The following is a 24,496-nucleotide window of genomic DNA, read 5'->3' on the forward strand; positions in this document are numbered from 1 at the left end:
AAGAAAGGGTGAAAACATTTGTTCGATGATCTGAAATACGTAAGATCCGGGGCAAATACTTTTTCACAGCTCTGCAACTGCACAGAGTCATGTGAAACTGTATTTGTTGACACAATGCTATGTGTCATCAATGACAGACATACAAAGAACAGCATTAAAATAGTTACCCCAAGCACACAGCTCTGGCTACAACCACAGCAGCTCCACTCACCTGCTGTTCAAACCTTTATTCGTTAGGGGCAGCCAATCAGAAGAATGTTGGTAGAGGTAGAGGATATGATAAGGGATCATTTCATACAGAATAATAAGGATTATTTTAAATCATGTATCATACAAAGCTACTCAAATGGAAGAGTCCAAGAATAAGGAGCACTGATGCATCTCTTACTGTGGATTATTTAGACACAAACACACAAAAACACATCAATCATGTATTTTGTAACTGTAACTCATTTTATTTCTAAAAAGGGAACTCATCATTAACAAACTTATTTGCTTAACTTCCTTGAACACAACGTTACCAAATCAGTTTGTATCATCGCTGCTTACTGATGGGATACTGCCATGTTGTAGCAGCACATCATGCGTTAAAGATGATGAGATGGCAGATTGTTGTGCAACTCTGCCACTTCCCACTGTTGTCAATGTCTGAGAGGATGGATTTGTGAGTTAGTGTTTTCGAAGGTCTTAGTGAGAGCGGGACTGTTGTCCTTATCTGATCTGCATTTTAGCGTGGAGGAAGCAATCCACTGTCAGCAGCTGCTTGTGTAAACCAGGGGTGAAGCTGAGGAAAAGAGGAAGTGTCAGCTTGTGTGCAGAACAGGCTTAAGAGCATTTTCAATTCACACTGAAAGGTTTCTGCAAAGTTCACCTCCTGATGGCTGAGTTTGCCGCCAAGAGGCCAAATTTCTCTCCCGTGTAATGTTTTCACAGTAAGATAATGCATGCACACAAAAAAGAAGTTTTTCAGTACATAAATATGTTGCTGATTCCCAATGTGGTCTAAATGCTTTTGACTCTAAATAACCATAATACACATTTTATCTTTCTTTATTTGACGATTGTGAATCGAATATATTTGGGTTTTTGGAAAATGTACACTAACCACTAAACTTACAGCAACCTGTGGATAGAGACTCAAATAATGAGGTCATAACAGAGATAGGGTGAGGAGCTTGGTCATTTGAAAGGACTTTCAGATCAAAAAGACTCAGTTAAAGTGGTAAAGGCATCTCACTAGGCATCTTGCTGCCTCCTAGGTGATGTTTTCCAGTTAGTATCTTGGTGCCCCCCCGAAAAGCTGGAGGAAATGGCTGGGGAGTGGGAGGTCTGGGCATCTTTGCTTAGATCTGCCTCAAGGACCCGGATCCAGATACCTGGCAAAAAAGATGGATGGATCATCATATTGGAATTTAAAGGACTTACTGATTAATTGAGATAATAAATTAGATGTTAAAGAATATTAAAAACAACAATAGGTTCAAAGTCAAGATAAACAAAATACCTACTTATGTGGTGGTTTATTTATAATACAGTTAAAGTAAAACCAACATGTCTGATCCTGAGCAGACTTGTTGGCCGCTAAAGAGAGTTTTGTGTATTTAACAAACCCTTTTTATTCATTGTTTCACTTTATTACAAGTCATGAATTTACCAATCATGGTTTCTGGAAAGTACCTAAAAATTACAGTTTACTGTAAATTTGTGTCTTTACCTTAATTGACTGTCTAAACAAGGTTAAAAAAAAAAGAGTCACAAAACAAAAGATTACACTTTTAACTCTTCAGTAGCGCAGATCAAAACTTCACAGACTGAGCCTATATTCGTTCAACTTTAGCCCTGTTTAGAGATCCTTTAGGTGGCATTTGCTCCACAAATAGTTAAATGTTCTCTCTGATCCTCTGTAAATGTGGTCTAAAAGAGCGCAGTAAGCACTTACAGGTCTGTGCATGAGTCCAGAGCTGTGTGAGAAAGTGCTCTTTGTACTGCTGCTGCTGCCGAGTGCCAGCTACTCATCACATGTCACTGGTTAGAAGACTGAGAGAGCAGCTATTAAAAGGTTTTGTGCATATTCGGAGATTTCTAATGTTATTCAACTTGTAATTAAAGAGAAAAGGGATTTCTTCAGTGCGTGTATTTGTTTTAGACAGTTTGTATCGCCTTCATTCCTTTGGATTTTTTTATTAATAATGTGCAGTAGCTGAGCAATTTGCCAAGAAGATCTACAAAAAAGCTAAATAACAAAATACACGCAATTATTCCAAATTTTACTTAATAAGGCAGAAAAAATTCCAGTTTAATGAGGGTGACAATACATCCAACAAAACCAACATGAATTAATTTTATTAACATTTTCTCCAGATTTCTGCATGTTTGATATTATGCTTGATGTATTTAGTGCCTCATTAGTTTGTTATTCAGTAATTTTGTAAGTTTAGCTCGTCTAAACTAATATATGCAATCAAAAACTTTAATAAATTATATTGCCGTTATTCAACAGCCACTGTAGCAGTAATTTAAGTCTGGATTTGCCTTTGTGACACAAGCAGGGTCATGTCATCATGGGGGATGAGGAGGAGGAGAAGGAGGGTGTGAAGGCCAGCCTCCTCCCTCCTCCTCCCCTCGTTAGTTAGGAATTTGTTTACCCTCCGTCTCAAGCCGTGACCTGTAATGGACCACGAAGCCCTCTGGTCAACACTGGATTACCCAAGAGCCTCTCCTGAGGGCGAGGAACACACATGCACATGTGCACAAGCTACATACTGGGCGATAGGCCGCCTAAGCCCTACTGATAACAACCGTTACTAATGGCAATTAGCCCATTAGATCCTTGTTAATGCTCAATGACTTAAAGATAGTTTGGGTGAATGAATCTGGGAGTATTTGGTCAATGTGGCCTATCTCGTTTTACCTCTGTGTCCTTTTTAGAAGATATAAATCCCTGTTCAAACAGAAGGTGATGGTGATTTCCTCACAGTTTACCAGGAGTGATGTGGTTTGAGGAAGTTGGTCGATGAGTGCTTTAACATTTATGGCATGCAAAACTTTCAGAAATGAATATCGGAGAAGAAAGTGCCTCTATATCTGAGTTAGGAAATGAAATGAATCAGCAGAAATGACAGAATTCTGCATCAGATTGGGATTTGAGCTAATTGTAACTTAAATCAAAGGTCAGTAAATAAATCACTTTAATTAATATAAGGGAGCCTGCCATAGCTTGCTATAATGGCAAGTTTTTATAGTAGTTTACATTTCCATTTTTAACAACTACCATTTATCCATCAGAATACACAGACCACAGTGCTGAACACCAGGAGCCAGACTACCTGAGTATCTAAGTAAGTACCTAAAGCTTAAGTGGTGATCTTTAAATTTTGTTGGTGTGTTCAGTGTCTGTCCACCTCGAGCTCCATTAGAGGACTTTGTGTTAATCCGACAGGGATTCTGCAGCACCCCCCCACCAGCCCCAGGCCTCATACGTAGGAGATAGGATGGCCGGGGATGGTATGAAGGCTTGGAGGGAAGCCCAAACACTGCTAAAATAACTCACTAGCCTTTTTCCCCCCTCCCCGCATCCTTTCTGTGAGCAAAGACAACACACACATACCTGTTTGATGAATAGGAGTTTCTGCCTGGTCTGCACTGAAAACACCTTGGAGTGACTCATTCTATACACACAGACAAAGAAGAAGAAGAAGAAGAGATAGAAGAAAGCACGTAAATGTAAAAATGGGGAGTTTTTATGTTCCCTGCATCAAAAACATTTGCTTACTCTTTAATACAAGGCCAGAGTTGTATTGAACAATGTTAGGGAGTTTTTTCCCCTTGAAGGATGTAAAAGGATAATGCCTTTGTGAATATTTTGCCCCCCTATTGCCCCCCTTTCAATCAGTGTCAGTGCTCTTCCCTGACAGCAAAATACATACCAGTCGGCAACCATCTGTCAACCACTGGGAGGGAATAATGCGTGTTTGCCAACCAGTTTTTGAACTGTTGCTGCCAGTCTGTGGGTAAAAGTGGTCACAAAGAGGTGTCCTAGTTTGCATGGAAGACAGAAAATGTTCATCTTCAAAGGAAAAACCATGCTTTTCTGCTGCAGCCAACACGTTTCAAAAGGCACAACTTTTACTTTGATGTTAATGTGCTCCATTCCCGGTCTCAGAATTTGAACTCAATGCCATCGATGACTTTGCACCTAATTGGTTGTATTGTCAAATAGCATAATTCAAACACCACTCAATGGTTTAATTTTTGCCAGTGCAGTAATTTGCAAAAATATTGATCTGTAAAGTAGATTGTTGGGGGAAAACTCTGTAAAAAACCCAGGAGAAATAAAGACACAATGAGACAAAGTTACTTTCTTTATCAAACGTGTACACGGGTGAGCTGCTAAGGACAACTCACCCCATGCACAGTGGCTTGGTAATTTTTATAGGAAAGACAGTGAGAACAGGATAAGAGAATACAAAACAAATAAAATAAACAACTCCATATGTGGCGCTAGTCTCGTCAGCAGAGAGCTGGGAGAAGGCTGTGAGAGATAAAACAATCTAAAACAATATGTCCCAAAACAGTATGTCTTTGCTGAGAAAGTCTAAAAAGATAATTCTGAACTAATCTAACCATAGACAAAAGGGCATGCTTGCACATTTAAAAGAAGGTAAAGAAACATAGAAACATTTTTCCTGTAACATTCCCTCCTGTTTTAACTTATTTTAAATGTATACAACAATTGTCTGTGAAGGTTATTTATTAAGTATCTTAAGCAATTTTTAAATTTTCAAAATGTCAGCATAGCAGAAATGGCAGTCATTTGGTCTAAAGAATAAAACAAAAGAAAATAATAAAAAGAAAAACATAGTAAATGAAAATCATAGTAAATGAAATAACAAGTGGAATAAACAAGAGAAAATAATAAAACTAAAACTACAAAAAATAAAGGATAAAAACCTTATATTTTAAAACGAAAACTTACAAAAAAATAAAAGGATGAAAAGTAAAATGAAAACTTTATATTTAAAAATGATGAAAACCTAATATGTAAAATGAAAACTTCAAAAAATACAAGCATGAAACCTTATACTTAAAACGATGCAAACCTTAAATTGAAAACTTTATGTTTAAAACTGAAGACTTCAAAAAAATAAAAGCATGAAAACTTGCATAACCTACTAATGTTTTAATCAGTGCATGATCACTTGACAAGTCATTTTTAATCACCACGTCATTTATTAGCAGCTAGTACAAGTTCTCCTCTAACAGAATTGCAACGGGATGTTGTTCTTCTTCAGGCACGGCAACATAAGCAGTCATTGTAGTTGTTATCATCTGTGAAATCATTACTCTTAGACATGGCAACACACACAACACTAATATGAGCAGTGCTATCATGATGAGACCTAGAAGGAAAAATGGCTTTGCTACAGCAGCCAGCCAGGAACCGCTGAACAGCCAGTCCAGCCAGCTTTGTGCTGTAGCTGCTCCAGGTGTGTGTTCAGTGACATATTTTTGCAGAGCGGTCAAATTCTGCAAAGCTTCATAAATGTCTCCTCCAGTTTCGTATCCATCAGGGATAAAAGTGCAACATGTTTCCCCGATCAGCTTGCAAACTCCTCCTTGTGATGCTGTTAGCAGGTCTAGTGTCAGTCTGTTCTGCAGCACCATCGTTCTGATGGCCTGCTGTTCTCCTGCTAAGGCGGTTCCCAGGGCCTTAGTTAAGTTGATGTGTCGTAGCAGAGCATATCGGTTGATTTCCACATGATCCCGCACCTCGGCAACTCCAATGCCGGGGATCAAGCTCTGTAAGAATTTCACTCCTCCTCCCCAGATGCGAAACTCTCCCGGCACTCCAGTGTCCACGGTAATGCCGAAAGAATTGGGGGAGGCGATGTCCACTTCACATCTCTGCCGGCTGCTTGGGTGATGTGCAACACTTTGCATGAAGAAAACGTGATCTGATAATTCCACCAGGGCGCACAGACCTCCCCAACCTTCAGGGAGTGACAGATAAGCCTTGTTGCCACATAGGAAGTACCAGTCAGCCAAAACTCTGGTTCCTCTGCTGCTGGGTGCCGTCCGTGCACATCCTGTCTGGTACTGAGTCTTTGTTTGTAGTGGCATTCGGTAGCTGTAGTCGGAGCGACAGTTTAGGCCCATCAGCGTCGTGTTACTGGCACAGGTGGCGTTGATTGAACAGGTCATACACTTCCTCTCGTTCCTTGGTGGGCAGAAAGTGTATATGGACTTACATAGGTGAGTAGGCAGCTCCCCCACTGCCCGCGATCCATTGTTCATCACACATACTGGCAGTTGTGATGCGTTCAGTTTGTTCAGTAGAATTACATCAGGCAGTGGGTCTGAGACTTGGGGCCAGGTCAGTAGGTAGGTCTGTCCAGAACAGTTCACATTTGTGAGTGACGATGACCTCCAAGTTGCTTTTGCTGGGATGCTGTAGTTGGCTTTGGACCAAAGAGTACCGTAGCCTGGATGTGTTGCCAGGCCCAACAGACACCAACTGCGATCTTCAGGTATGCTGTATGGCCACAGGCCAGACGTCTGTGAGGATAGGGGCATATGGGTACATGCATAGCAGTCAGTTTTGTTATTCAAGTGAGCTGTAGTGTTCATAAACTGCCACCAGAAGTTAGTGGCGTAGCCATGGGGAAACTTGGTGTACTTTCCTTTGTCATACAGTGTCTGCCTTTTCTCCATATAGCGTGACTTGTTGTCCCTCATGGAAGCAAAGGTGAAGAGCCCGGCCATGGTCAGGGCCGCTGCAGTTGATAAGAGCCACCACCTCATGACGACGGAACACACCCTCCTGTCGCGAGTAGACCCCCCGGCCAGGAAAGCTGACCCCTCCACCGGGCGAGATCACAACAAGCGGGCAAGCCTGCCGTCAGCTGTGTTTAGATGGCTTCACTGACTCGCCTGCAGTGACTCTGATGGATCCAGGATGGTCGTTCCGCAATTTTGCAAGCGGTCGGTGTAGTGAGGAGGACTTGGTATGGCCCCTCCCACCTGGGTGTGCTCCAGTTTTTCCTTTGGAGCACCTTGATCAGAACCCAGTCACCGGGCTTTAGTCTGCAAGACACTGGAGAAACATCTTCAGGTTGTTGATTATGTACAATGATCTCTTTGTTTTCTAACAGCTTAGACATCCATTCTGCTAATGTGTTTTCTCTGATTGCTTTGTCTATTGGTTGACTGGTAATAGGCAGTGGAAACGGCCTGCCATGAATGATTTCAAATGGAGTTAGTTTATGGGAGCCTTGTGTTAAGCGCATCCACATCTTCACTAAACCCAAACATTCAGGCCACGGCCTTCCTGTTTCTGCCATGCATTTCCTGAGCCTTTGTTTTATAGTGCCGTTAGTTCTCTCTACAAGGCCTGCACTCTGAGGGTGATAAGCACAGTGGTGTTTTATGCTGAAACCGAGTGCTTCAGAGACTTTAGTGATGACATCATTTACAAAATGAGTGCCGTTGTCTGATCGTATCAAAGCTGGGATGCCATATGTGGGTATGAAGTGATTGCACAGGCACTTTGCTACTGAAATTGCATCTGCCTTTTTCACTGGATAGATTTCCGGCCACTTTGAGAACACGTCTATAACCACTAGGGCGTATTTTGACCCTTGACATTCGCTTAGTTCAATAAAATCCATATGAATTGTGTGAAAAGGATGAGGCGGAGTTGGAAAACGGCCTCTTCTTGGTCGCAGGTTACCTTGAGCATTATATTTTTGACACGTCATGCACGTTCTGACAAATTGTTTTGCTGAAGTTTCAAAATTTACAGTGTAGAAATGAGAGTTGACAATACAGGTCATTCCTCCCGATGACAAATGCGTACAGCCATGAGTCACTAATGCCGCCATCTTGTGGAGCGATTTTGGCAACACTGGCTTGCCATAACACATCATCAAATCGTTTGTCAGAACTGCACCGTGTTTTAGCCATTTTGCCTGCTCTGCTGTGCTTGCTGCTTTTTGTTCACTTTGCAACACATCCAGTGGAATCTGATGCGTGTTTACTGCCATCAGTGTCATTTTTGTCTTTTGTGCCGCCTGTTTTGCGGCACTGTCAGCAAAATTGTTGCCTGTACTAATAAAAGAGCCATCAGTTTTGTGTGCTGCACATTTACACAATGCGAGTTGTTGTGGTAAATTTATTACAGTCAGCAGTCGTTGTAAGAGGCTGCCATGCTGGACTGGTTTACCGGTTGATGTAATCATTCCTCTGTTTTGCCAGAGCTTTGCAAAATGATGCACAGCAGAGAAAACATACTGGCTGTCTGTATAAACGTTTATTTGTTTATCTTTGTGTATTTCACATGCACGAATAACAGCTATCAGCTCAGCGCTCTGTGCAGAATATGAAGAAGAAAGTGGTTTTGCTTCTATTATTCTACTGTCTGTGGTTACTGCGTAACCTACACAATTACGGCCTGTGTTGTCTTTAGAGGCCGATCCGTCCACAAAGACATCAGTAAAACCAGCTTGTGGCTCAGCATGGATGTCAGGGCGGGGTTTGGTGTCTTTGTCTAATTCTGCATGGCAGTTGTGCACATCTCCATCAGCTGGTGTGCTCACTAGAGTCCCTGGATTCAGTGTGCCACATTTTTCCAGTGTGATGTGAGACTGTGATAGTAAAATGCCTACATACGATAGCTGTCTGGCATGAGTCAGGTAAGAGAGATTGGCTTGCAGCAGTATAGATGTGACAGCATGCGGGACCTTGACAACTAGTGTGTGCCCTAAGACAATGTCTGCTGACTTCTTTACTGCTTCTGTGGCCGCTGCACAGCTTTGGACGCAAGTCGGCAGGCCCGAAACTACAGCGTCTAACCTACACGAGTAGAATGCTAAAGGGCGCTGTTTGTCACCAAAAGCCTGTGTCAGAACTGCCTTCATGTAGCCGGCCCCCCCATCAACATGCAGCACGAAAGGCTTGTCATAATCAGGCAGGGCCAGGACTACATTTGTTTGTAAAGCCACCTTTAGGTTAGTAAATGCTGTGTCTGCCTCTACCGTCCACGTTATTGTGTCGCGCAAAGCGAGGTTTTTGCCATAAATCATGTCTTGGAGTGGCTGAACTGTTAGTGCATACTCTGGAATCCAAGCTCTACAGAAATTACACAAACCTAAAAAACTCATCATCTGTTGTTTTGTTTTAGGTTTGGGTGTGTTTTGCACTGCCAGCTTTCTGGTTCCCAGCAGTGTTTTGCCCTGGCCTGTGAGTGTGTGTCCGAGATATGTAACGTTATCACTCCACAGCTGCAGTTTGTGTTTTGAGACTTTGTGGCCCTGTTCAGCCAAATGCTGTAGCACAGCAAGTGTGTTGTCTTTGCACGCCTGCTGTGTGTGACCGGTTATTAAAATGTCATCTACATACAGCAAGTATTGACCTAGCTGTGGGAGCTTACAGCTAGACATTGACTTCTTCAGTGCTTCTGCATAGAGGGTTGGGCTATTCTGGAAACCCTGGGGCAAACGAGTGTATGTGTACCTCTGACCCTCAAAGGTGAAGCCAAACAATGGCTGTGAGTCTGGATGTAGTGGAACTGAGAAAAAAGCGTTTGAAAGGTCGATTACTGAGAACCACTGTTCGTTCGGTGTGACCTGATTTAAAATAGTGTGTGGATTAGCAACCACAGGTGAGATTTGTTCAGTCACTTCGTTTATAGCTCTCAGGTCATGTACTAGACGGTATGCACCCGTGATAGCTTTTTTAACAGGAAAGATAGGAGTGTTACAGGTGGCTGTCTTTGTTTTTATTAAAATTCCTGCCTTTTCCATGTCTGCTATCACTGGGCGAATGCCATGTCTAGCCTCAGTAGTGAGTGGGTATTGAGATATCAGTGGTCTGTGTTTTGAGAGGGGTTTTACTCTTACTTCATCTGCATTTTTTATAAGGCCTACATCAGCAGGGCCTGTAGACCAGAGAGTTTTAGGCAGCTGAGCTAGTGCTGCCTGATGTCATTCAGTTAATTGTGCATGTGATTCAGCGGCATCGGCTAGGTGTACAGCGGGCCTGACTGCGACCAGCCAACCCAGTGTGTGTCGGAAACAACCCGTCCGGCGGCCTTGAAGCCAGCCTTCATGAGTGTCTTCCGTTTTTTCATAAGTGTCTGCTTCAACCCTGGCTAACACATTTCCTAAATCCTTCCAGTCTGAATGATAGTCATGCGCTACAGACACGTGTGGCTTAGGCATGCGGTTCAAAGCCTTCACGGCTGCTGATTGGATTACTGAGCACACTGCATTTCCCGACTTTGTGACATACAGGTGTTGTAAAGTCAAACTCTGTTGTCCTAGCTTCCACACTTGCTGATCGTAAAGTGGGTCTGGGCCTGGAGTTTGTTTAAATCTCAACGTGTTGTGATAGTCAGTGGGTTTCTGGAAATAGGATGTGGGGGGTGTATATTTGCGGGCCACATTGTGTAGCTTTGTGAGCTCGGGCAACTCAAGAGTCCAGTAATAATGTGGGACACCGTAGCCTTGAGAGAGACACACGTTGCTGCTGTGTGCCGTGTTAATGCTATCTGGCTCTGGTGTGTTGTCATTTAGCATGCATTCAGCAATCATGCCATTCTGTTCCGGTACCACGCCTATCTTGAGTTCTGTCAGAGCGTCTCTTCCTAGTAGGTTTACTGGGCATGACGGGTCATATATGCATTTAATGAAGCACCTGCGGCCACTTTCGGTATGCATTAGTTCTAACGGGGCAGTTAGTTGTTGTACAGTGGTGTGGCCTGTGGCTGACTTCACAACTAATGTGTCTTTTGAGTATTGTAAGTTTTTTGGCGGCTGCCTTAGAACCGTTTTACATGCTCGGGTGTCACACAACATCTGGATTGGTTGCCCGTTCACATGAATTAGCAGCATTGGTTTGTATTCTGACCCTAATAGCAATTGTTCTATGTTAAAAACTTCCCCTCCCTCATCAATGTTCATGTCTTGTGTGTTTTCTAGTCACATGTCATTGTTCTCCATAGATTCGCCACTGTTTTGCCTGTCATTGTTCCTCCTACTATTATGTGTCTGTGGCTTACTTCTGCACTCTCGTTCAAAGTGACCTCGTTTTCCACAGTTGAAACAGGCATTATCTCTTTCATATCTGCTGTCTCTGTTTCTGTGTCTGCGGCCTTGCTGTCGATTACCTTGCTTCCCTTTCTGTCTCTGATAGCCTCCCGAAAATGCAAGGAAACCTGTCTCTGAATCTATGGTGAAGACGTCAGCCTTATTTTTCTGTTTGTGCACTTTTGTGGCGTGTTCAGCATGTAACAGGGCATCTGGCAGGTTGCCAGTGTTCATTGTGACCCAATGTTTCTCTACATGTGCTCTGATTGGTGGGAGCAGGCCATTTAGAAACGCATTTTTTAATTGCTGCTGGAATGGCGTTGCATCGCCATCGGCATAATCTAAACCTGAATGCTGCCTAAAAACTGGGCGCAGGCGGTCTAAAAAGTCTGATGCAGTTTCATTTTCTTTCTGTTTTACCTCTCCTATTTTATTGTAGTTTGGCTTGGGGGCCAGCTGTAGTTTCACACGTTCATAGAAATTATGTAGTTGGCCTTCTAATTCAGGGTCACCTGCACGCAGGGGTTGTGGTCCGTTGCCGACCACTAAAGAATCTAAAGGATTATTAATTGCCCCCCCAGTGAAAGAGCCTTTCACTGAGCCAAACTTCAAACCTAAAAGATCTTGAAGTACCTGGTACATTTCATGACCGTTTAAATACCACTGAGTCCTAATTGCTTCAACTGCTCTCTTCCATGTGTCAAAACCGTCATGCAGGGGCGGGACATCTTTAAGAACATTTTTGCGATCCTCATGTGACCATGGTCTAAACACAAGAATTGTGGGGTGTGCGTCTTGATGCCCCATAGGTCCAATCGGCTGACCATATCTGGGGTTAGGTGAACTTATTAATGGAAATACTCCTGGGGGGCTTGGGGGGTCAGGCCATATTTCCCTGCCTACATGATCTTCCCCTATATCTGCTTCAGGTGCATGTGTTAATGACATTTTAGCTAAATCTGCCTGCACTGAACCGTAAGGGTTATTCACAGCTGCATCTTTGTCTGTTTGCTTGGGAGTTGATGCAGAGGCAGTAACATAGGGGGGAGGGGCTGCAGCCGTTGCTTCAGGCACCTCACAGCTTTGCTTTTGTTTTTTATTCTGTCTCTTTTCTCTATTCTCAGTACGTCTCTGTTGCTCTTTTTTCCATGCATCTAGGAAAGTTAATTCATTTGTGCGTTTTCCTTTCTTTCTAAGATTTGTGGTTGCACTTATTTCCTTTAATAAGCTATCTTTGAGCTGTGTTAAAGCTGCGGGGCTGCACGTACCCTCCCACCCAGGACATGACGTCTTTTTAGGATTACGCCATCTCCTTGCGCTGATTTTTCCTGCACCTGGATATTTATTTTCTATCCACTGTTCGTCATTAATGAACTTTTGTGTATACTGCCCATTATTGGCAACAGGTTTAGAGGTTTTATTCCCCATTTTTCAATTTTTATTATTTAGTGTATCTTACTTATTTATTTTTATTTATTTATTTATACACTGGCAATACAGCTGCTATCCACCTTCGCTGGTATGAGGAATGAGAGTGGTTGCTCACACGCCCTTCTACTTTCGGACTATTTCCAAAAGCGGTGTGAACTTTACGAGGCGGAACTCGACCGTTCTCCCAAACCACCAGCACTTCAGCGAACAGCAGTGAAAGAAAAACACAGTAGGAGCGGCTCAGTCTCTTATTGGACCGTGAAAAGTCAGCTTGCTCCGTTAGTTACAACAATACACACATACATTCACATTCACACTTATTCGCGCGATCGGAACCCTTATAATAAGGGGAGCTGCCAGTCTTTCTGTAGACGAGCTACTTATTCCCTTGACCCAGCTGGGGGAGCTACTCAGAGCTCCAAACCTAACCCACAAGAGTGGGGAGCTTCCAGTCGACGAGCTCCAAGCTACCAGCCGACGAGCTACTTTAAACCCACAGAAGTGGGGAGCTTCCAGTCGCGACGAGCTACTTTCGCTATTTTAAATTCCCTGAATTTAAAATACGATTTTACGCAAGATTGTGTCAGTGTGTCTGTATCTACCTGGTCAGTGTCGCCGGGTCTGGTCCACCTCGATCGGGCCCCACCACCGTGGGTCGCTTTCTAAGAACGTTGGCCAAGACTCGAATTTAACGCCCTTGGTCTTTGACCACACACCTAGTGTGTGGGCTGTCGACAGACGAGCAACGTGGACTGGTCACGGAGATGGGACACGATGGAGGCGCTCCGGCTCCGAAGGACCAAGAAATGTTGGGGGAAAACTCTGTAAAAAACCCAGGAGAAATAAAGACACAATGAGACAAAGTTACTTTCTTTATCAAACGTGTACACGGGTGAGCTGCTAAGGACAACTCACCCCATGCACAGTGGCTTGGTAATTTTTATAGGAAAGACAGTGAGAACAGGATAAGAGAATACAAAACAAATAAAATAAACAACTCCATATGTGGCGCTAGTCTCGTCAGCAGAGAGCTGGGAGAAGGCTGTGAGAGATAAAACAATCTAAAACAATATGTCCCAAAACAGTATGTCTTTGCTGAGAAAGTCTAAAAAGATAATTCTGAACTAATCTAACCATAGACAAAAGGGCATGCTTGCACATTTAAAAGAAGGTAAAGAAACATAGAAACATTTTTCCTGTAACATAGATATTTTAAGAAAAACTGCTGAAAAATGGCAGAACAATTGCAATACTCTGTAGTATTTACTGACATACCGCTTTGATTAGAAGTAGTAGGAGTATTTATTAGTATTTATATCTGTTATGTTGCATGTTGGGAACATTTTCTGCATCATAAACAAGGAGTACACAACAGTACGAAAGTGTCTTGTCTGTGGATGGTGACCTGTGCAGAGACAAGTGCAGAGGTAGAGGAGGGGTGGGGTGAGTGGGTAAGCTACCTTGTGACGGAGAGGAACGGATGAATTATGGGACTTTTGCATCAAGCCTGGTGGTACGGTTGCACAAAGTAAACTTCTTGGAAGGGAGTTTCCCTTTAAAATGCGTTCATTGGAAAAACAAGCTGGGTCTGAAACAAAGAGTAAACAAATGTAGATGAATAGGTGGACGACATGTTCTGTTTGGTGGGGTGAGGAGTGGTGAGTGAAAAGCAAAAAAGAAAAATGCTGTTTGACATCTTTTAATTTAGAGAAAGTTCACTGTCATTTCGTGCCAAGTGAAAATATCTACTGATGCACTCTTTATAATATGCCTTAGTCCAAAACAAAGCATATAGCAGTTGAAAGGAGACGTCTACAAGAAGATTTAGTGACAAATATGAAAATTCAGGGAAGAGAAGTTAAAACTGGGCAAATGACACGAATGCCTGTACAGTAAAGGCAAAAACAACTGAATAAACTCTTGCACAGTGGCCTTGATATTCAACCATTTACAACACTTAAAGTCATGATCAGCTTTTACCTGAAATGAGACCGATGCTCAAGTGGGGAAAAATCTTTTTTGAACAAAGCCTACAGTATCTGTAAGAAGTCATGGGTGCTGCAATGTTTATCAAAGGACTCGGCTGTTGTCAAAAAGACAGATAGTCACCCTTTGTCAACATTATTTTACGTAATGACCCTCATTATTTATTTGGTGACTACAGTTGGACTGACCTAATGTAGGCTGCAAGCACGTTTCTCAAAGCTCTGACAACGGCATTCTCTCTAATGACGCATCCAGCGTTTCACCAGGACCATGCACTGCATGAGAATCCAAGCGTGAAACACACTAAAGCAACAACGGCTAAGCAAAAGCTTTACGTGACACTTTGAAGTGCATTTCATCAGGAGATTACCGACAGGAGGAGGAGGAGGGAAAAGAAGATTGCTCTGAATTTACTTCATGGTTTTCTGGCACACTGTACACATGGAAAAAAGCACTGAAATCTAAATTAATGAAAGGAATTTGCCATTTCAGACGGTTTCGCCCTGTCACTAGTCTTGTCATGGTAACTGATGCCGTGAGCAAACACACTCCCAACAAGCACGACATTAAAACTTAGATTCCTTCAGTTGTTAATGTTTTACACAGCTAAGGCTCATAAAGCAATAGCAATAGCTCAAATGCCAAAGTATATGTATGTGTACGTTGGTTTGAGTCCGTGCCGTATTATCTGCGTGCACGTCTGATTTCGGGTCAGATGTGACGCGCTGCGCTGCAGTGCTTCATCACTGCACTGTGCAGCAGAGATGTTCGTCTGACCAGAAAACTCTGGTCTGAAGTGCGGAGCACGCTTTGATGTGAGCCTAATATGGCTTGTAAAAAGGGGGATCCTGCACTTTGAAGTGTTGCCTGACGCTGTCCAGACACAACTGCCTAAGTGTATGTGTGTATGTATGTGCAGAACTTGGGCTGTAGTAGGTCTGTGAATGTCATCCCAGACTTATAAAAAAGTGATGTAAACATTGGGAGAGAGGCCTAGATAGGAGAGAGGTCATGAAGGAGACTGCTGTCATAGACCAGGTTATTACGTTCTGCAGAGCATCCACTAATTCTTTTATTTAATTTTTTGTATATAATTGAACCGTTAGTGAATTACGAGCTGTTTTTTTCCACCACAATTTAGGACAGATTTAAAGAAAAAAACTGCAAATGAAAAGCAGATTATGTACTTAATTGCTTTGCGCAAATTTTAGAAGTTGCTTCAGCAAGTTGGAGAGCTGCTGGAGGCAACTCTCAAATCAGCTACCATAAATCACTGCAAGAAGAAGAGGAAGAAATCAAGAAGGCTGCAATATAATGACACAATTAAACAGCAGTAAAACATTAAACATCAGCCACTTCTTAACATACCTGAGGAGTACATAATTGATGCTTTATTTAGTGCAAGTTTGTTTTTGTAGCACTTATTGCAGCATCACAATTTTCATATATTTTAGTCCAAATATTGAGAAAGAACAAGATGAAAATGGAGAATGCAGCAGCTGGATGAAATATACATTTCGACTTTGCACTGGTTTCTACGAGCACTATTAACTATTATTCTTGTTTTGTTCATCATTTTATGCTTTAAACTTAGCGTTTTCGCCCATGTAGAGATTAATTTTCTATTTTCAAATTGTTTGGTTTAAGTTTTCTCCCTCTGGACATCACTCAGTATTTCCAGATTGCATTAGAGTTAACTGGGTGATTGAGAAATTATCGCCACAACCCTAAAGCTAAGATAGTTGTGATAAGTTGTGATAAATAGATCATATTATAATATATGTGCCATCTTGTTGGCAAAGTGATTTTTAAAGCATCAATCAAAATACCAATAACACTCAATCACTCTGATTGGGTATGGGGGCTATTGAGGGAAGTGGGAGAAAAGATGGAGAAACAAAAACACAATAAACAAAGAGTTTGTCTTTTAATTTGCACATTCCTAAAATCACAATTTGATTTTTTTTATCGCACATAATCCAAATGCTATGTTGCATTTATGTATCTTTCCAAAAAGCAAACAGGCTTCATATCACAAAAACAGAAATCTATGTAATATTTTGTACACGTGTAAACATTAAACTTAAAAAATGTGTGACTGGACAAGAGGGAGGGGAGAGAGCAGCGACATGTGAAGACGTGTTTTTGCGAGCTCTGCTTAGATTGACCATTTGCGTAATTTTCCCGCTCCCCTTCTAGTACATCCCGGCGCGAACCCGTCTCACAAGTGCCTAATCTTTCGAATCAGTTGTATTTTGTAGTCTAAAGCTGTTCAACATGCCTAAATCGCTCAAGCAGAAGCCGGGGCCTGATGCCTCGGACTTGCCTGGTGCGGATCCGGCCGCGGGGGTGGGGGCCGGGCCGGATCTCGACACAATCATGGCTGCCATAAAGCAAACGGAGCAGAATGTGCTAGCCAAGATCGACTCGTCTGTGATGGCAGCTGCAGGTGAACTACACAAGAAAATAGACGACTTGGCGGGTGATTTAAGGTCAGAGGTCCTGAGTGTGCGCGCAGAGTTTGCGAAGGCTATCGCAGACATGCAGAAAGAAAACGCCACGCTCTCGACCCGCACTGATGATCTTGAGGAGGAAGCTAATGGCCAGGCTAACCGTGTTGTAGCACTGGAAGCTAAAGTTGATGCGCTATCTGCCCAAGTCGTCCGGTTGGCAGACAAGGCCGATGATTTGGAGTCCCGGCAACGTCGTGATAACTGCAGACTAATTGGAGTGGAAGAGGGATTCGGAAATATTCGACCGGAGAAAGCCGTGGCTGAATTGTTGAAGGAAGCGCTCGCCCTCGACTATACGCCGACGCTCGATCGGGCGCATAGGAGCCTGCAGCCGAGGCCAAAGGATGGAGATGCCCCGAGACCGATAATCGTCAAGTTCCACTATTTTCAGGAGAAAGTGGATGTTCTTCGAAAGGCCATGGGGGCAGGTCCCATTACCCGTAATGGGAAGCGTTTCTACATCTACCCAGATTACTCGGCCACCGTTAGAAAGAAGAGATCGGCCTTTACCGAGGTGAGAAGATTGCTTCGCCGGTGTACGGGAGTGAAATATGGTCTCCTGTATCCAGCTACATTGAAAATCACGACCCCGGCTGGCGAACAGATGTCTTTCGAAGACCCGATCAAGGCAAGGCACTACGTCGAGACCAATCTGCGCCCACGGGAGACGGAGGGAGAGTGACAGTTAATTCACGGACCACAACAAGTATCACACGCTGCGTGCTACCATTGAGGTAGTCTGCACAGGCTGTGCATTGACTGGTGAACGTCGCCACGCTACGGTTGGATGCCCTTTATGATTGGACAAGGTATAGCTATAAGATGTTGGGGATTTCTGTGGATGTCATGTGGCCTGGGGAATATTTTATTTCAGAATATCTTCGGTATCCTCATTGGTCTTAGTTCCAGCCCGACACCATAACCCCAACAGTGCTTTTATTTTGCTTTTTGATGTATTCTGATTAATTAATCCCCTTTTTCTTATCATCAGTGTCATTATTTTTATTGGGTTTTACCCCTTTCTTGTGGGATTATTTTCCAACCGTGAGTGTTCAGAGCCGTACCGGCCTGTAAGTGGATGGGTGCCGACATGCATGCGGCAATAATGATGCTGAGTCAAGGGTCCTATTATACTTTGTTCTGTCTTTGCTGAGTTCATGTAAGAGTTTAAGCTAGTGTAAACGTGTTATATGCCTAGGAGAGAGAGGAGTGTTTTCAGGGCAGTCTCAGGTTTGTGGAAGACCAGCCCAGGGGTCCAGGATGGTGAGAGGTTTATCTATGTTTATCTGTTTGTTTTTGTTAGTTTTGCTTTGGGTTTATCTGTGGTTTATGTTGTGGCTCAAACAGGCACTGAAACACTGAGATATAACCAACGTGCAGGATCAGTCTATTATCGATTGTGGCACTATGACTCTGGATAATGTGAATAATCAACAGAAATCGGTCTCATTCATTAGCTGGAACGTCAAAGGGCTGAATAATTTGGTTAAAAGAAGCAAGGTATTTAGTCATTTGAAATCGCTCAAACCTGACGTGATGTTTCTACAGGAGACACACTTAAATACTAACTCCCAAAAAAGATTAGGTTGTAAGTGGATTGGACAAATATATCATTCACGTTTTAACTACAAAGCCAGGGGAACAGCAATCTTAATTAGGAAGGGGGTTCCATTTGAACACTCTGAAGTGATATCAGATCCTAATGGCAGATATGTTGTTGTAGTGGGCAAGCTGTTTAACACACCACTAATACTGGCTAATATTTATGGACCTAACTGGGACAACGCACAGTTCTTTCTTAATTTTTTTTCGACTCTCCCAGACCTTGTCTCCTATAAACTAATTCTAGGTGGAGACTTTAATTGTGTCCTTTCTCCCCAGCTGGACCGATCAAGCGTAAGGTCGAGCAACACCCTCTCGTCAGCAGCAGTGGCTATTAATTCCCTACTTCATTCTTACGGCTTATCAGACCCTTGGCGTGCAACAAACCCATCTACGAAGCAATTTTCCTTTTTTTCCCCTGTACATCATAGTTACTCCAGGATTGATTACTTCATTGTCGATAACCAGCTACTTCCCTTAATTTCCAGCACCAAATACCACAGTATAGTGTTGTCAGATCATAGCCCTGTGCAGATGGGTCTGGTTTTTCCAGGTAATGTAGCGCCCCAACGAACGTGGCGGCTAGACCCCCTATTACTTTTATGTGAACGCTTTAAAACGTTTCTCAGCAATCAGATTGACTTCTTTCTAGAAATTAATGACACCCAGGATGTGTCGAGGGGAGTCTTGTGGGAGTCTATGAAAGCCTATATTAGGGGCCAAGTTATTTCTTATGTGGCACACAGAGACAAGGAGCGCTCTAAACAACTTAAAGAACTGGCTGACAAGATTGCGGATATGGATAGGCGTTACGCTCTTTCACCTACGCCAGATCTTTTTAAGGAGAAATTACTGTTGCAAACTGAATTTGACACGCTTATGACATGGAGAGCCGAAAGAAATATTTTTAAATCCAGGCAGGTATATTATGAGCATGGAGATAAAGCGGGGAGGCTCCTTGCACTTCAGCTCAAGCAGCGGTCAGCTGAGCGCGTGATTTCGGGAATTGAAATAGGTGCTGATTCGATATCTCACGACCCCCGAGTCATTAATGACCAGTTCAAATATTTTTACTCTACCCTATATCAATCAGAGGTGGGCAGTAATTCATCCGAGATCTACTCGTTTCTTGACTCGCTGGATCTTCCCAAGCTCTCTCCGGACGCTCAGTCGCCTTTGGAGCAGCCGTTGTCGATTGAAGAGATAACGAACGCTATTAAATTATCTCAGACTGGAAGGTCGCCAGGTCCGGACGGTTTCCCCATGGAGTTTTACAAGGAATTCTCTTCGAAGCTCACACCTATTTTAGAATCAGTTTATGCTGAATCTTTTGCTACTGGCAATCTGCCGCAGACGCTTACCCAGGCCACGATCTCAGTCTTACTAAAGAAAGATAAAGATCCTGTACAGTGTAGCTCATACAGGCCAATAAGTCTTTTGTGCTGTGACTATAAGATTTTAACCAAAACTCTTGCACTACGGTTGGACCCTATTATTTCCACCATTATTAATGAGGACCAAACGGGCTTCATTCCCGGACGGCAGTCATTTTTTAATGTGAGACGACTGTTTAATGTGGTATTCTCCCCCCATTCGACAATACAACCGGAAGTTATTCTGAGCCTTGACGCTGAAAAGGCGTTTGATAGAATCGAATGGTCCTACCTTTTCACAGTTCTGGAGAAATTCGGCATGGGACCTACTTTTTGTAGATGGATTAAAGTCCTATATTCAACGCCTATGGCTGCAGTCAGGACAAATGGTCTGATTTCGGAATATTTTTCGCTCTACAGGGGGACGAGGCAGGGCTGTTGCCTGTCACCCTTCCTGTTTGACATTGCGATCGAACCGCTGGCAATTGCTATCAGATCTGATGAGAGGATTAAAGGTATATCCAGGGGTGAGGTAACTCATAAAACTCTGCTTTATGCTGATGATCTCCTTTTGCAGATATCAGACCCAATTGGGAGTATGCCCCACCTTTTCCGCTGGCTGCGGGAGTTCAGCAACATATCGGGGTATAAGGTTAATTTATCAAAATCTTTACTGTTTCCATTGAACAATCTGGCAAAACAGACCACTTATGACGATTTGCCTTTTAAAATTGAAAATGACAAATTCACATATTTGGGACTGGAAATAGCTGGCTCGATTAAGACTATTTTCCAGTATAACTACAGGTCTATTCTGGACAGTACTAAATCTGATCTGGGTAGGTGGTCAAAACTTCCACTTTCGCTGGCAGGACGGATAAATGTGGTGAAGATGGCTGTAATGCCCAGGTTTCTTTATCTATTCCAAATGATCCCCATCTTTCTCCCCAAATCCTATTTTGCCCAGCTGGATCGCTTTGTCTCTTTGTTCATATGGAACAAAAAACCTGCACGCATAAGGAGAGCAAGCCTGGAGAGAGCTAAAGCTGATGGTGGTTTGGGCTTACCTAATTTCTTATTCTATTATTGGGCTGCTAACATTGTCAAGCTGACATATTGGATAACCATGTTTGCGGATGGGGAGGGTCCAGTCTGGGCAGATATGGAACTGAGAGCTACACTCCCAATCTCTCCGATTTCGATCTTAACTGCCCCTCTCCCACTGAATGTCAAAGCATCTGGGCTGAACTCCAATTTGGTGGTTCAAAATTCAATTAAGATCTGGGGTCAATTCAGGAAACATTTTAACTTGACAAATACTTGTAGCTTTTCTCCGATAATGTTCAACCATCTTTTTACACCATCTCAAATAGATCATTCATTTGCAGTCTGGCACAGAAACGGTCTGGTTTTCTTTCAAGATCTCTTCACTGAGGATGGCTTTGTCTCATTTAAATATTTGTGTGAAGACCATAACTTACCAAAGTCTCACTACTTCAGATACCTTCAGGCTCGGAGTTTTGCCTCTAAATTTCTCCCAGGGTACCCGTCTCTGCCCTCTAAGGACCTGCTGTATCTAGTTCTTAATGTGAGTCAGCCCACTAAAAGAGCAATATCGAAGATTTATGCATTGATTCTTGACAGCTGCCCTCATACATGGGACAAACCTAAGGCGGCGTGGGAAGGGGAGGTTGGAGAACTCATGTCAGAAGACATCTGGAAGAAAGCCATACAGCGTATACATACGTCTTCTCTCTGTATTAGACATGGCCTGATTCAATTTAAGGTCGTCCACAGGCTCCACTATTCTAATGACAGACTGTCTAAACTGTACCCTGATGTTGCACCGAATTGTCCTAGATGTGATTACTCTCCTGTTTCTTTGGGGCACATGTTTTGGTCATGTCCCTCCCTGTATGGTTTCTGGACATCAATTTTTCAATCACTGTCAGCTATATCGGGTGAAACACTGCGGCCTGACTCTTTGATAGCTATCTTCGGTGTACCTCGGGAAGAGCTGAGACTCTCTCCCCTCCACAAAAACGCAATAGCCTTTGCCTCGTTGCATGCCCGCCGTCTGATACTGCTGAGCTGGAAGGCGTCGAACCCTCCTTCCTACGTCCATTGGATTAGAGAGGTGATGTTGGGATTAGCTCTGGAAAAAATTAGGTATACCGTGCGCGGCTTGGAGAGTAAATATGACAAAACCTGGTCACGGTTCATAACTCATGTCAAGAGTCTGTCTTTTGCCTGATTTATTGTTCTTTACTTGTTGGTAATTTATGCTCTTGCTCTCTTCTCGGACTGCTGTCCATAGTCTCCTCAATGCCCGTACTTTGACTGTTGGGATTTCTTTATTCCCTTTTTCTTCTTTGTTTCTTCTCTCATGTGCCGGGGTCCGGCTGTTGGTGCTATAATGACTGTCACAGATTGGTTTGAGTGTTTCTCCCCTTTTTTTTTTTTTTTTTTTTTTTTTTTTTGTGTTGTGTGTATTGTGCTTCCTGGTTGTGGGGATGCCACCTGGATGGGGGTGGGGGGTAGGGTTCGCAACTTTTGTAAGAAATTCTGGACTGTTTTGTTGGAAAACTATAAATAAAGTTGTAAAAAAAAAAAAAAAAAAAAAAATGTGTGACTGTCTTAATATATGATGGTTTGCAAAGACTTTATCTGACCAAACAAAGGTATTTTCTTTTACTATTTTATGGACCGAAAGGATCCTTTCACTATGTAATAAGCTCAAACAAAGATAAAGAGCTGTAACGACAGACATAAAAACCCCAAAGACCTTCAGATAACACATTAAAAAGGGAGTTACTCAGCCTTGGCTCTTCACAGCCAAGTTATAGCACATTTTACCTATTCGGAACCATGATAACAGGGTTCTTGCTGATAGGAGCTGGCTTGGCCCTGACTTATCGGAGAAATAAGAGAGCGGAACCGGCTGTTCAAACTCCCCCTAAGCTGACCGCTGGAATTGAAGCGATGGGGCGAGGCGCGGCCTCCCACACCGAACGCAGCATGGTTAACACCTTGGAGACGCTTACAGCTGCCGTGAAGACTCAAACTAACACCATTGAGCGTATGATGGGATACATCAGAGAGGGGCCTGCTCACAATAACACCCTTGAGCGAAAGTTGGATACCATCGCAGAACGGCTCACTGCAGCTGTGGGGTCTCAGAACCAAAAGAATGACAACACCACGGAACAGAAGCTTGATACCATCATGGGGAGGCTCGCAGCGCTCCAACGGGAAATAGAGGCCCCAGTGTCAGAGTGCTAAATTCGCTGCTCGCATAAAGGAGAAATCAACAATATTCTACATTTGGACACCACGGCGCCAGCTGCTAGGCCCAAGGCTGGAGCCCACCAAAACAACTCCCTGATAACGACTGTGTGATGACTATTCTTCCCATCCCATGAAGGACACCTGGATCGGCTGGAGGACTGTTTACTTAGCCTGATACGGCGAAGGACACTGTCTCAGCTGAACTATGGACACGCACACACATACACTTACACTGATAAGCACGCACTCATCCCCCTCCCTTCCAAACGCCTTCGATGCTTGTTCCTGCGGGGGAAGGCAGCGGGTCTGCGTGCCGCGCTGAAATGATAGCATGGTGCAGGACGACTGCTGTGTTCCTTCGAATCACCCCCCACCCCCCTATCCATCCCCTGTGGCTTGTCATGTGCTCTGATGTTGTGATGTGGACATTAATGTGCTCTCTGTGCAGAGGAGTTTTTTTGTCTCCTGTTCTCATGCTGTCCTCCCATAGGTTGCCCAGCGTGTGAAGAGGTCTCTTTTTTTCCTCTTGTACTTTTCCCAATGTTGTGTAATTTTTTCAGTGTTATTCTCTCAACGCTGCCGGTCTCCGACTGTATTCCCATGTGATGTCTTGTTGTTGTGTGTGTAAGTCGGGGGGGGTCCTATTCCTCTGTGGGGCAACCTGCATATGGCCAATAAAGCATTCATTCATTCATTCATTCATTAAAAGAGCTGTGACTTTGAATGTGTCCGGTATATCGACCAGTGTTAGTTGACAGCAATTATTAGAAGTAGAGAAAACACCTTTAGTTTGCAAAAAGTGCTAAAAATTCACTATGAAAAGAAAATGTGAAGACTAAGAACATTAACATTAACTTTTAGTCAGATTCTTGCAGGCAGGACCTGGGAGTTGGTATGTTTGGCAGGGTGTGGTGTATAGGAGCTGGGGGCTGGAGAGTATAGATCACAGTGCTAGTGAGGAGGAGGTCAGGGCCAGTGCAACTAACTCTTCTACTGATTGTTATGAAGGGCCATGTGTCAGCATCCATCTGACCACTTTATAACTCTTGCCTGTTCCCTGCGCCTCTCCGGCAAAAGGTCCTAATGCATTCTCTTTGACCTTGCTGGTGTAAATCAAATATCTGGCCTCAGATCTTGTCGAGCTGCATGGTGCTGTATATGTGTGTGTGTGTGCGCGCAGGGGTGTGTGTATAAGGGAAGTTATGTGGGCCTGAGTGAC

At 43.3% G+C, this 24,496-nt stretch overlaps 2 protein-coding genes across 2 annotated transcripts in view; both read right to left on the minus strand.

The window, feature by feature from the left end:
• Positions 1 to 450: 450 nt before the first annotated feature.
• LOC309716002 (uncharacterized protein) overlaps positions 451 to 24,496 on the minus strand; it is a 79,784-nt gene continuing 55,738 nt past the window's right edge. Inside the window, exons 2-5 of the mRNA XM_082549548.1 lie at positions 13,976 to 14,103; positions 3,608 to 3,668; positions 1,238 to 1,376; positions 451 to 784 (exon numbers count right to left, since the gene is read on the minus strand). Of these exons, the coding sequence (XP_082405674.1) occupies positions 712 to 784; positions 1,238 to 1,376; positions 3,608 to 3,668; positions 13,976 to 14,017 (315 nt within the window). The 5' untranslated portion in view covers positions 14,018 to 14,103 and the 3' untranslated portion in view covers positions 451 to 711. The remainder of the gene's footprint in view (positions 785 to 1,237; positions 1,377 to 3,607; positions 3,669 to 13,975; positions 14,104 to 24,496) is intronic.
• LOC309716001 (uncharacterized protein) lies at positions 4,354 to 13,441 on the minus strand. The gene is made up of 2 exons (XM_082549547.1): positions 13,118 to 13,441; positions 4,354 to 7,093 (listed from the first exon to the last, which is right to left on the minus strand). Exon 2 carries the CDS (start codon positions 6,799 to 6,801, stop codon positions 5,239 to 5,241), a length of 1,563 nt encoding a protein of 520 aa, XP_082405673.1. The 5' UTR covers positions 6,802 to 7,093; positions 13,118 to 13,441; the 3' UTR covers positions 4,354 to 5,238.

This window comes from Aulonocara stuartgranti (assembly GCF_965226115.1).
Source record: "Aulonocara stuartgranti genome assembly, chromosome: 10".
Classification (NCBI taxonomy): Eukaryota; Metazoa; Chordata; class Actinopteri; order Cichliformes; family Cichlidae; genus Aulonocara; species Aulonocara stuartgranti.

Excerpts from the sequence above, each read along its gene's own strand:
- LOC309716001 (XM_082549547.1), bottom strand. The coding sequence starts at position 6,801 with ATGAGGTGGTGGCTCTTATCAACTGCAGCGGCCCTGACCATGGCCGGG.